The sequence below is a fragment of the Podarcis bocagei genome (assembly GCF_964188305.1).
Source record: "Podarcis bocagei genome assembly, chromosome: 7".
In the NCBI taxonomy this organism is placed as follows: Eukaryota; Metazoa; Chordata; class Lepidosauria; order Squamata; family Lacertidae; genus Podarcis; species Podarcis bocagei.
Window position 1 is genome coordinate 82,227,590 of NC_138132.1, and position 12,228 is coordinate 82,239,817.

General features: G+C 46.9%; 1 protein-coding gene across 17 annotated transcripts in view; it reads right to left on the reverse strand.

The window, feature by feature from the left end:
* The window catches only part of HSPG2 (heparan sulfate proteoglycan 2), a 224,478-nt gene that overhangs the window by 82,406 nt on the left and 129,844 nt on the right, over positions 1 to 12,228 (reverse strand). For 13 of the 17 annotated variants that reach the window (XM_081202842.1, XM_081202856.1, XM_081202851.1 and 10 more), the window contains 8 exons: positions 11,863 to 12,108; positions 10,128 to 10,226; positions 9,094 to 9,177; positions 6,510 to 6,602; positions 5,448 to 5,528; positions 2,363 to 2,593; positions 2,169 to 2,282; positions 1,015 to 1,142 (listed from right to left, as the gene is read on the reverse strand). In XM_081202842.1, coding sequence (XP_081058968.1) covers positions 1,015 to 1,142; positions 2,169 to 2,282; positions 2,363 to 2,593; positions 5,448 to 5,528; positions 6,510 to 6,602; positions 9,094 to 9,177; positions 10,128 to 10,226; positions 11,863 to 12,108 — 1,076 coding nt within the window. The remainder of the gene's footprint in view (positions 1 to 1,014; positions 1,143 to 2,168; positions 2,283 to 2,362; positions 2,594 to 5,447; positions 5,529 to 6,509; positions 6,603 to 9,093; positions 9,178 to 10,127; positions 10,227 to 11,862; positions 12,109 to 12,228) is intronic. The other 4 variants (XM_081202846.1, XM_081202848.1, XM_081202845.1 and 1 more) reach the window with 2 other exon arrangements.

Sequence of the window (12,228 nt, forward strand, 5' to 3'; positions counted from 1 at the left end):
TGGAATAGCCCATAAGGGAAAGGGAGCATGTTTTCTTATAACACCCCCAAGCAGGACCCAAGCAGGAATGCTCTCCCCATTTGAGATTTCCAGGGACTGGCATTTGAAGGTAGACTGCCCCTGGATAGGGAGAGACCATCTATCTAGGTGCCCCCATGGGAAGAAAAAATAAGAAAAGCCCTGTTGAATCAGACCCATCTTAGTCCAGCATCCTGTTCTCACGGGGCCCAACGAGCTGCCTCAATGGGAAGCCCAAAAAACAGAGCAGTCACTGTGGCTACTAACCCTTGATAGCTTTTGGGGGGTATATATATATTTTTTTCAATTTTCTGTTTTACAATTCAAAGTACTCATTTTTACATCCTTGAAATATCCGTGACTTCCTTTTTTTCTCTTTCCACGGTTCATTTTACATATCATAAATCCCTGCATATTTTACAGAAACTGCACCATTCTGAATGCCATTATTGCATCCATCACAACTTATTTACACTGTTGAATTTATCTTAATGCTGCCAGCGTTTTCAGCTGTACACAATGATTTCCCATTTATTCAATAAACGCTTTCCAGTCTCCTCTAAACATATGTTCTTCTTGTTCTCTTATTCTATATCTCAGGTCCGCAAGCTGCGCATATTCCGTCAGCTTAAGTTGCCATTCTTCTTTGGCTGGGACTTCACTCATTTTCCATTTTGGGACTAACAAAACCCCGGGCACAGTAGCGGCATACATAAATAACATTTTTTGACACCTGGGAATGTCAGTCTGAATTATCTCCAACAGAAAGGACTCTGGGTTTTTTTGGGAAAGTACTTTTAAACATTTTTTTTCCAATTCATTATGGACCCCTTTCCCAATACTCTTTTGTAACCCTTGATACCTTTATCCACCCGGAGTGGCTAGCTAAAGCAGATTTGCCCACAAATCCACATCCGCTGCCATCCTGAAACCCAGTCAAGCCCCCATCTACTCAGTCTCTCTCTCTTTCTCTCTCTCAATGAGCCAACATCGTACTGGTTTTCCGGATCCGTCAGCGGACAGGCGCAGGGCTGGCAGTCCTCTGGGGTGCCAGCAGTAGCGTCTCCGTAGAATCCGGGTGCACACTTCTCACAGAACTCCCCAGCAGCATGATGAAGGCAGCTCTGGGAAGGGCAAATCATTTAATGTGTCAACAAGACTAGAAGTTGTTAAAATTACTTGAATAAACATGGTTCCAACAATAACGCTTGGCTGTGTTTAGACTGATTTCGCAGACAGAGGTATCCCAAGATGGAGACAAATAATTAAATACAGATCAAAGATAGAAATGGCTGAACTGAAACCGCAAAGAGTGGACGGAAGTCAACAAACCAACAAATTAAAAATGGCATTCAACCCAGTATGAGGGACTTTGTGAGCAGAACACCCTGATACGGGTTTGAATTAACTAAATACTGCTTTTTCGTTTGATAGGTAGTTTTAGTTTTGTTAATTTTTTGGTTTTATCATCGTGCATTTTTCTTTTTCTTTTTTTCTTTTCTCTCTCTCTTTTTATTTCTTTTATATAATACACACTTATTCTAGATGTTTGACAATTTGATTATGTATATTGCAATAACTATCTTAAGTCTAGAAATATCCAATGTAAGATTAGTTTGTGGTTTTTTTGTATGTAATGTTTGTTTAATAAAAGTTAAAAAGGAGAAGTTATTAATATTGCAGTAGTTGTATAAGGGATTGTTATTTTGACCGGAATGTAATTGAAATCCGTAAGATTTTGGAATGCAGAAATAAAGTAAATCATCAAGCCATCAATTCTAGCCACCTAAATTATATGAATGATCTGGTACTTGAATAATTTGGTACTTGAATGATTGGTATTAGTACAGTGGTACCTCGGGTTACAGACGCTTCAGGTTGCAGACACTTCAGGTTACAGACTCCGCTAACCCAGAAATAGTACCTTGGGTTAAGAACTTTGCTTCCCACATCCCATTTGGCCGCAGTAGTGGCATACATAAATAACCTTTTTTGACACCTGGGAATTTCAGTCTGAATTATCCCCAAGAGAAAGGATTCTGTTGTTGTTTTTCGAAAATCAATTTTAAACATTTTGTCCTCAATTCATTATGGATCATTTCCCAATACACTTTTACACCCGAGTTTATGTGCCTATGGAAGTTGCTCACCGAACAGGCGCCGGTCTCAGGGTGGCAGGAATCTGAATGCCCGTTGCATTCGCACAGCGCACAGTGCCCCAGGTAGAGCCCACCGCCTGTCCGGGTGTAGCCAGCTGCACAATCCTGCAAGAGGGACAGGGTGGCATCAGCAAACAGTGCCCCATGAGCCCACGTGCCCAGCCTGGCCCAGCGAAGAGGCTCACCTGGCAGGAAAGACCCTGGTAGCCCGGTGGGCAGCGGCATTCCTCCACCTCCAGAGCCCGGGGCAGGCTGGTGTAGGTGGGCACCGCGGTCTCCATGCTGACACCGGTGATGCCAGCCGACAGCATCTCGGTGGAGTGAGTGGCGCGGATGAGAATCTCGTCCAGGTCAGCCAGGACCATCATGAGGTGCTCCCGGGTGGCTGGCCGGCCATCTGGGCGCTTCCAGTATTGCTGGGGAGAAAAAGGGGGGAAGGTTGATACTGTGGGATGGAATCCATTGGCGCAGTCAAATGCAACATTCCTTATTTCTCTAGAGTGGGCACAAGCAGGGGGATATCCAGTCAGGGTAACTTGCTGTTCCACTGGTCTGGAACTTTCTCCCCCTGCATGTGACCTAGGACAGTGTTTCCCAACCTTTTTTGGGCAAAGGCACACTTGTTTCATGAAAAAAATCTCGAGGCACACCACCATGCCAGATGGGGAAAGGTCACTTTTTACTTATGTAAAAAAATAATAAAAAAATAGTAACAGCATAGAAGGTAATGGTTAGGCTAGCATCCCTCTTCCAAATATGCTAGGTTTTTATTTGCAGGGACTGTTCTACATGGGAAAGCATTCAGCACTGTCATTCTCCCATCTGCCATCTGAATTGGTACTATTCAACTATTGGTCAACTTACTCTGCTGCATGTGTAGATGAAAATGGCACCAAGTGTGGGGGAGGGGGCAGAACAGGTTTCAGATACAGGATATTAAGCATACACGTACTTCAGATTGAACTGGTTGCTTGCTTTGCAAGTTTTCATTTCCCAAATGACTGCCTTGGCAAGCGCAATACCTACCAGGCTCAACGCCGGTCTCGCGCTGCCGCTTCCCGCGCTCTCAAGAACCCGGGAGGAGGAAGGCGTGAAGGGAATCCTGAAGGCGCAAAAACCTCGCGCATGCGCAGGCCTTCCGCCTGCGACAGCCCAGTAGGCCGGCCGAAGCGAGCGGCGATGGGATGTGGGAGGGAGCTCACTCGCCGCCCCGCGTGTGCCAATGTGGGGCACGTTACAGCCCCGTGACGTCAGCGCCACGCAGGCAGCCAGGCAGGCAGACGGCGAGAGCCCCGCGCTGGGCGGCCTCTCCTCGTCGCCGCCGCCCCACCTCTCGCCGCCCGACTCGCCCGCCTCCCTCCCACGGCACACCAGGCAACGTCTCGCGGCACACTAGTGTGCCGCGGAACACCGGTTGGGAAACACTGACCTAGGAGATGATGATGATGATGATATAGTATTTATTCCCTGCCCATCTGGCTGGGTTTCCCCAGCCACACTGAGCGGCTTCCAGCAAAATATGAAAATACAATTATTCATCAAATATTCCAGTAGTAGATAGGTAGCCGTGTTGGTCTGCCATAGTCAAAATAAAAAAATTCCTTCCAGTAGCACCTTAAAGACCAACTAAGTTAGTTCTTGGTATGAGCTTTCGTGTGCAGAAGAAGTGTGCATGCACACGAAAGCTCATACCAAGAACTAACTTAGTTGGTCTTTAAGGTGCTACTGGAAGGAATTTTTTTATTTCATCAAATATTAAAAGCTTCCCTAAAGTGGGCTGCCTTCAGATGCCTTCTGGAAGTCAGATAGTTGTTTATTATCTTGACATCTGATGGAAGGGTGTTCTACAGGGGGGGCGTCACTACTGAGAAGGCCCTCTGTCTGGCTCCCTGTAACTTTGCTTCACGTAGTGAGAGAACTGCCAGAAGGCCCTTGGCGCTGTCTGACTCCATAAAAGAGCTGAGTCATGCAGTCATTTTCCCAGTCGTTTTGTCTTTCTATTGTCTTGCTGTTCTTTCGCTGGCATGCTGCTCTCCTGCAGCCATTTTGTTATCTTAATGTAAATTTTGCTGTTTGCTGGCTCTCAGTTCAGTCTCCATATGAGACAAACTCACAGTTTCTTTATGTAACTACCAAGTGAAGCCTGCCTGTCAGGGATCAAATCATGAACTGAAATGTGACTAAACTTGTTACTTTACTCAGAAAGACTCTCGTGTCTTTATTCTTTTAAAAGGGATCAAAAGGGGGAACCAGGAATAGACTTAACTAAGAGATTCATATGAATCTGCAAACTAGCTTCCAGCTATATTGAGGGGAATCTGCTCTGCTACATGACTTACTAGTATGAGTAAAGGAAGAATAATACTTATTCAATATATCCTTTCCTACTATCCTTAACATTTCCACATGTACCAGCAGAAAGCAGAGAAGAAGTTAAAGCTGACCAAAAGTCCAGAGGTAGCATTATTATTCATTTACGATGGGGTGGAAGGTTCACAGGCTATGAAGGACGTGCTCACAAATTTATTGACAGCTGCACGAATTATGATAGCTAGGAAGTGGAAGGGGCAAGCAGAATATAAAATGGAAGAACGGTATAAAGAGGTGTGGGATGTAGCTATTAATGATAAATTAACATGTGCCATTAAGGTAAGACAGGGAATACGCAGGAGAAATGATTTCAACAAGATATGGAAGATATGTTTGTAGAATTTGTATTGTTAAAACGGAAAGGGGTCAAACCATCACAAGAGGTGTTGAAATTTTGAGAGGTTGGATTAGTTACAATGGAATGGTCTTGGTGGGGGGGGCACATTTTTATTCTTATTTATTTATGATTATTACTTTACCATATATATATAGAGAGAGAGAGAGAGAAAAGAAAGCGGGGAAGGGAAGGGGCAGTAATGGAAGTGGCTTCACTGCAACTCTTCCCTCCTGAGTTTTCCTGCAACTAGTATTCAGAAATATTGCAGTCTCTGACCATGAAGAAGAAGTTCTTGCAGAGCCAGATAAGCTCATTTTGTGGGCACAGCAGAGGGACAGGACAAGTGGCAATGGACAACGGAAACAAACTGCAGGGTCCGTAAACTTAGATCCATTGCTCCTCCAGCTGCTTTATTTAAGCCAGATTCGCCCACGTTCTCCACCAAAGCAGTGTCAGTGTTGCCTGGATCCCCACCTCTCTCCCCTTCCCAGGTATATGGGGTGGCTTCATTGCCACCAAGAGAAACACGGAGCTCAGGTGCAGACGGCACAGGGAGGCCTCACCTCCTGGAAGATGACCTCAAAGCTCTTGCGTTCCCGAGGCCGCAGCTCCGACAGGTAGGCCACCAAGGTGATGTCGTTACCCTGGGGGGGGGGGGAGACACCAAAAGAGAATGTAAGAACATAAGAAGATCTGGCTGGATCAGTCCAGTATCCTGTTCACTGTGATGCCCCTGTCAAGAGCTCGTCATGTGAAAGACAACAATCCCATGACTGCAATCATGGAGCAGGAATTCCAACAGCCCCTAAGAGAAGCCCTCAAAGAGGATTCAAGCATGGGATCAACGCTCCTGTAGTTTCCAGCAACTGGGATTCAGAAGCGTCGCTGCCTCCTCCCATGAAATCAGAGCATGGCGCTTGTGGCTAGTAGCCACAATGGCTAGTAGCCACAATAGCTAGTAACCTTATTCAGAAGGTAAAGGTAAAGGACCCCTGGATGGTTAAGTCCAGTCAAAGGTGACTATGGGGTTGTGGTGCTCATCTCACTTTCAGGCTGAGGGAACCAGCGTTTGGCCACAGGCAGCTTTCCGGGTCATGTGGTCAGTAGGACAAAACTGCTCCTGGGGCAACAGGACACCATGATGGAAACCAGAGTGCACAGAAACACCGTTTACCTTCCCACCGCAGCGGTACCTATTTATCTACTTGCACTGCCATGCTTTCAAACTGCTAGATTGGCAGGAGCTGGGGCAGAGCAACGGGAGCTCCTTCCGTCGCGGGGATTCGGACCTTCTGATCGGCAAACCCAAGAAGAGGCTCAGTGGTTTAGACCACAGCACCACCCACGTCCCTTTTCTTACTCACATGATATTTCTGCTAGTGGCTGCTAAATCCCCCCCCAAAGACCTTTATCTAGTTGCCTCCAAATCAGAGGCCTAAATAAACATTTATGGGAGTGGTGTATGTGGGACTCAGAGCTTCCTCCAATCCCAGAAATGAGGGCCTCTGCTGCTATACAGGTCCCGATGCCCAGTGAATTCCAGGGGATGCCCCCCCCCCACAACCTCTCTAGCTAAACCTGTAGAAACCCAGCCCTCTCCTGAGCAAGCAGGAACTCTTCCTTACAGTGATCTGCACATCAGCGTCCGGCAGTGGGGTGCCTCGTCCTCCGGCATTGTAGGAAAGGGTGTAGCGAAGGCGCCCCCCGTAGGATCCAACCTGCAAATGTGGGGCGAGAGGGGTCAGGTCATTCCATCTTGATGCAGGTCAGGGGCTGCACCCCCGCACAAGTCTCATGCACCCATCGTAAGGCCCCCTTTTTGAAATTTTCAACTTCGTAAAAAGTGAATTTCCCTCCACCGTTGCATTTCCCCCAAAATGCTGCCTATTTCATCCCCACAACAACCTTGCAAGGTAGGACAGGCTGGGGAATTTTTAAATAAATTTAAATCAAGTAAATAGGAAGGTGACTGAACTGAAACGCAAACGAGTAAGACTTCTCTAACCAGACCCAGTTTATACGAAGCTAGATACAATATCATCACATTTCATAGAGTCAAGTAATAATTAAAAAAACAGACTTTGGGGAGTCTTTCAAAGAAATTGCACCCTGTGCATGGTGGCGAACGGCTTCTGGGGCTAGCATGGCACCCCCAAAAGCAACGCGCACCCCCTTTATGCTGCCGTTCACTCGCCTACTCCCTCCCCACATTTTAAGTTCTTCTAAAACACAGAAGTCATCAGGAAGGTGTCTGCCTCAAGCAGTAGAGAACCTTCTTCTGCCCAAGGGTCTCCCTCGGCGGTGGGTGGGGCTAAAGTGGGAGGGACTAAAGTCATAAGTGGGTGGGGCCGTCGATGTGACTGACTGGTGCCGCAGAGACTCAAGGGCTGGAAAAAGAACCTTAGAGGGCCGGGTTAGGCTCCCGAGGCTGGAAGTAACTTGCAACCCTGCTCCAAAGATTTGCAGCTTCTTGGCGCAGAAAACAAAGAGGGCTCTGTGCATGGACTTCAGAGGAGCCCGGAAGCTGCTGGATCAGGCCTCGTAGTCCAGCACCTTGTTTTCCCAGTGGTCAACCAGAGGCCCATTAGGGGAAGCCCGCAAGTGGGACCTGATGAAAACAGCAGCCTTCTCCTCACTTGGGATTCCCCACAGCTAGTTTATTCAGAGGCATTGTGGCTTCTACAGGTGTGTGTATGCGAGAGATGAAAAGCTTCACTCCCCCCCCCCGCAAAAAACCCCCACACAGAGTGTTCTCTTTGTGATCCCCCAAGGCACGACCTTCCCTTTATTTTTATTTTTTCCCAATTTTTTTTAATTCATTTTATAACACAACTAAACAACACAAACAGAAAAACAAACAATACAAACAAATTCTTGTCTTATCATTTTTTTTCTAAACATTGTTAGGTGAGCTTCCCCTAGTCCCCCCTATCTGATATTCATTTTACCTCATCTTTAGCAGTTTACATAGATCATAAGTTTTAACCATTTTTTAAATCACACTTACTTTTACCATAAAAATCTCCAAATTTTATCCCTTACAAGTAATACTAGTTTAAAATACACTATCTTCTACTTCTAACCCTACAGCCTATATCCACTTCCAAAGCTATTCATCATCATCAATCTTTATTACAGTCCAGAGACCCAACAAATCATTACAAAGCAATGCACAATTCATACCAAAAGCTATTCTAAGATTTAAATATTAACATATCTTGCTTTACGACCTTCTCTTTAAAGTTGGCACAGGGGGCACAAAACTGCAGCGTCACCATTCATTTCACAGAATTGTGGAGTTGGAAGGGATCCCGAGGATTGTCTAGTCCCACGGTTCCCAACGTGGGGGCACACGCCCCACAGGGGGGCAATTTGAGAATGAGTTATTAACAGTTCATGGCCTTTTAGGCTTCCTCCACGTGAATAGGAGTTCACTTCTTGAATAATAAGAATTATATGTCACGGGGGAGGGGGGGATCAGGATTTTAGAGATGCTTAGGTGGGGCATGGCCAAAATAAGGTTGGGAACCAGTGGTCTAGTCCAGCCCCCTGCAGTGCAGGAATATGCAGCCGTCCCATACAGAGATCGAACCTGCAACCTTGGCATTATCGGCACTGCTTAAAGTTTTAAGTGTATGCTTATCGCATTTATAAATTTTAAATTTATTGTTGTACATTGTTTTAAATGTTTGTTTTCCTTCTGGGACTGTACCCCCAAGTGTGTTTTATAAGCTGGTCTCTGACCGTAATAAATTATCTATCATCTATCTATCTATCTATCTATCTATCTATCTATCTATCTATCGGCACCGTGCTCTCTGTCCTCTTTCAGAAGAACACAAGGAACAGCCTGCTGGATGAGGCCAATGGCATCCTGTTTGCACAGGGGCCAACCTGATGTCTCCATGGAAAACCAGAAAGCCGGACTGGAGCTCAAGAGCAACGCTCGCCCTCCTGTGGTTTCCAGCAACTGATATTCCAAAGCATTGCTGCCTCTGGCTGTGGCTAGAAGCCCCTTCCCTCCTTGATTTTGTCTCATCCTCTTCCAAAGCCAGCAAAGACATTGACCATGTGCCTCAGCGCTGTGCCAAGGACTTTCTTTTGTTTTGATGCCAATGCCATGCAAACAGACACACGCACAGAGCCCCTGGAATGGCTCTCATCCCTGCTTCTCACCCTGCCCCCCACAGTCCATGCAGTTAAGATTACCTTGTTCCCCAGGAAGGGGTCCGGCAGCTTCCAGTAGAAAGCGATTTCGGGAAGGAGAGAGAAGCCCTTGTAGAGTAACCAGTACTGAGACAGAAGAGGAAGATTCAGAGGAAAGTGAGGGGACCAGCTGACAGGCGAGGCAAATCTCAAAGCACACTGCTCCACAACATGTGCCACAGCCAGCCAGCCACCACAGCTCAGAGAGAGAGAGAGAGAGAGAGAGAGAGAGAGAGAGAACCACCCACTGCCCAGAACATGCCCCAAACTCTAAGCCCATGGGGTGGGTGGGGTGGCACAACCACCCACTGACTATCACTCAGCCACCCGCTCTCCCAAAGAGCTGTCGCAACCACGTTCTCCATCTGCCTGGTTCTCTCTGGCTGCTTTGGACCACAACTCCCATCAGCCCCGAGTTGTGAATTGCAAACACAGTGTCAGGCTTCTGGAACTTAGCTTCCTCCCCACCCTTTGGCAGCAGATAAGCAGAACAAAACGAAAAGCGTCCTCTTACCAGTTAGAAATTTTAATGATCACAGCAAGAGAACAAAGAATCCATTTCCTAGGAACGGCGGTGCTCCCAATTAAGGGTTTCGCCCACTTCCTCCCTGGTCACCCACTTCACTTCCGCAACTTGTAACCTGATCTAGCAACCGCTGTGCTTTCTGCGCTGCCACCTTTCTGTGCTGCCAAACATGAGCCCAGAATCATAGATCTGGAATGTTCCCCAATCATCCAGTCCAACCCCTGCCAATGCTTGCTTTGCATCTTCTAGATGAGCAATGCCAAAAGCAGGGTGAAGTCCAAGGCAAGAGGGAGAAAAGAGGAGCTAGCTTTGGTACCAATGGCCCCTCAAATTCCACACAGATTTTGTTTTTTTTCAAAAATGCCTTCTAGATATTTTTTTGAGGGGACGCCTTTTTCTGCCTCTGCTCTGGACAGCTGTGTGTTTGCTGTGTGGCAGAGCTCTCCCCTTCTCACACACCTCTCCATGCCAAAGCTCCATTCGCTGCCCACTCTGCCCTGCTTGTGGATACCTTTTTAGCCTCAGACACCCTGAGGCGGTAATGGGAGGAAGAGAGCAGGTTGCTGGAGGAGTCTGAAGACCTTCCGCCGGGGATTCCTTGTCCCTGGGGCTTGAGGCCAAGAGAAGATGTTCAGTGAGAGAGGTAGAGAGAAGACAGGAAGGTAGTGGGGAGGAAAGGGAGGATGGAAGGATAGGAGAAAGGAGGGCAGGAAGGAGGGGAGGAGGAGGGAAAGGCAGACAGAAAGACAGAAAGTTGAAGGGAAAGATGGCAGGGTGGAGGGAAGGAGAGAGAAAAGGAAGGAGGGAAGAACAGAAGGAAAGATGGAAGCAGGCAGAAAAGGAAGTGTTATGTACTGAAGTTCTCACCCTGGGCCAGCAGGGGGGTACTGTAGATAGTTATGCAAATAAGGGATCGAAAGTGACATTCAGTGATTGGATAGTTTTAGAAAATTGTTACAGTTACATTATACTGGAGCTCTATATAAGCAGGCTGACTGAACCCTTCAGTTCAGTTCTGTTCTGGCCTGTGAATAAACAAGAGCTGTTTGAAGAATCGCTGTGTCATCTGATATGTTCACCCACAACTTAACAGGAAGATTGTCTCCTTTCCCCACACAGGGCAGATAGTCAAAGCTGGGGGGAAATATGGGAGAAACATATGTTCAAAATGTTGTCTGTAAGAATAAAATAAAATTATTATAAATTAGTTTGGAGATGGTATCTAACACCAGCCAGATTAAATCAAATAAACAAGGAATTCAGTTTTATGTTGGAGGGGATGTCAGGAATCCGGGAATTATATTCACATGTGGTGGGGGTGTAAACATTTTTTTGGCAAAGGGTGTTTAAGGAGAACAGAAATCACTATTTACAGGTGGGTAGCCGTGTTGGTCTGCTGTAGTCGAAACAAAATTAAAAAAAATTCCTTCCAGTAGCACCTTAGAGACCAATTAAGAGACCAACTAAGCTGTAACTAGAACTATGGAAGGCACCACATTGAGCTGCATGAAATGGAAGAACTCACTATGTTAAAGCTGACTGAAAGTCCAGAGTCAGCATTATTACCAATTTACGATGGAGTGGAAGGTTCGCAGGCTAGGAAGGACTTGCTCACAAATTTATTGACAGCTGCACAAATTATGATAGCTAGGAAGTGGAAGGTGCAAGCAGAATATAAAATAGAAGGGTGGTATAAAGAGGTGTGGGATATAGCTATTAATGATAAATTGACATGTGCCATTAAGGTAAGAAGGGGAATACGCAGGACAAATGACTTTGAAGAGATAAGGGGGCGTGTTTGTAGAATTTGTACTGTCAAAACGGAAAGAGGTCAAACATCGCAAGAGGTGTTGAAATTTTGGGAGGTTGGATAGTGACAATGGAATTGTCTCGGGGTGGGGTGCACATTTTGATTATTATTTGTTTCTGATTATTACTTTGTCAAATGAATGAATGAATACATAAATAATTTTTTTTTAAAAAAAAGAAAGAATAGGAAGGTTGGGCAAGACAAAAGGATGGAAGGAAGGGCAGAGGGAAGGGAGGACAGAATCCCTGGAAATGGGAATAAGACATAAGCTCTGAGCCCCTCTCCCCCACCCTGTGGCTTGGCTTCCAAAACCAATATGGCCCTGATGAGTATGATTTCAGCCAGTGCGCTGGCAGCAAGCAGGTGTGCCCCAGGACAGGGCCAAGCAGGGAGACCCAGGACTCCCCTATGAAGCCAAGGAAGGGCAGGGATGTACCTGGGAGCCGGGAGCAGCAGCAAGAGAAGCGGGGAGCAGAGGAGCCCTGGCCAAGGAGGCAAAGGAGCGAGGAGGGCCAAGGTGGGCTGCCTGGGCAGCTGAGGGGGTCCGCAGTCCTGCTGGAGGGGGTTTGGGGGTGCCCTCCTCCTTCTCCTTGGGAGGAGGGGGTGCCCTGCGGGAGGAGGCCTGCCAGCGGGACAGCATCTCCCAGATTTCAGCATCACGTCTCAACTGGGCTTCCTGCACCTGAAGGATGGAGGCGAGAGAGTCAGGGAAGGAAGGAAGGGGGGAGAGAGAGAGAGAGGCAGACAGGCAGAGCAAAAGAGGACCTGCAGGCCCAGTACAGAGAGGTAAAGGACTCCTGGA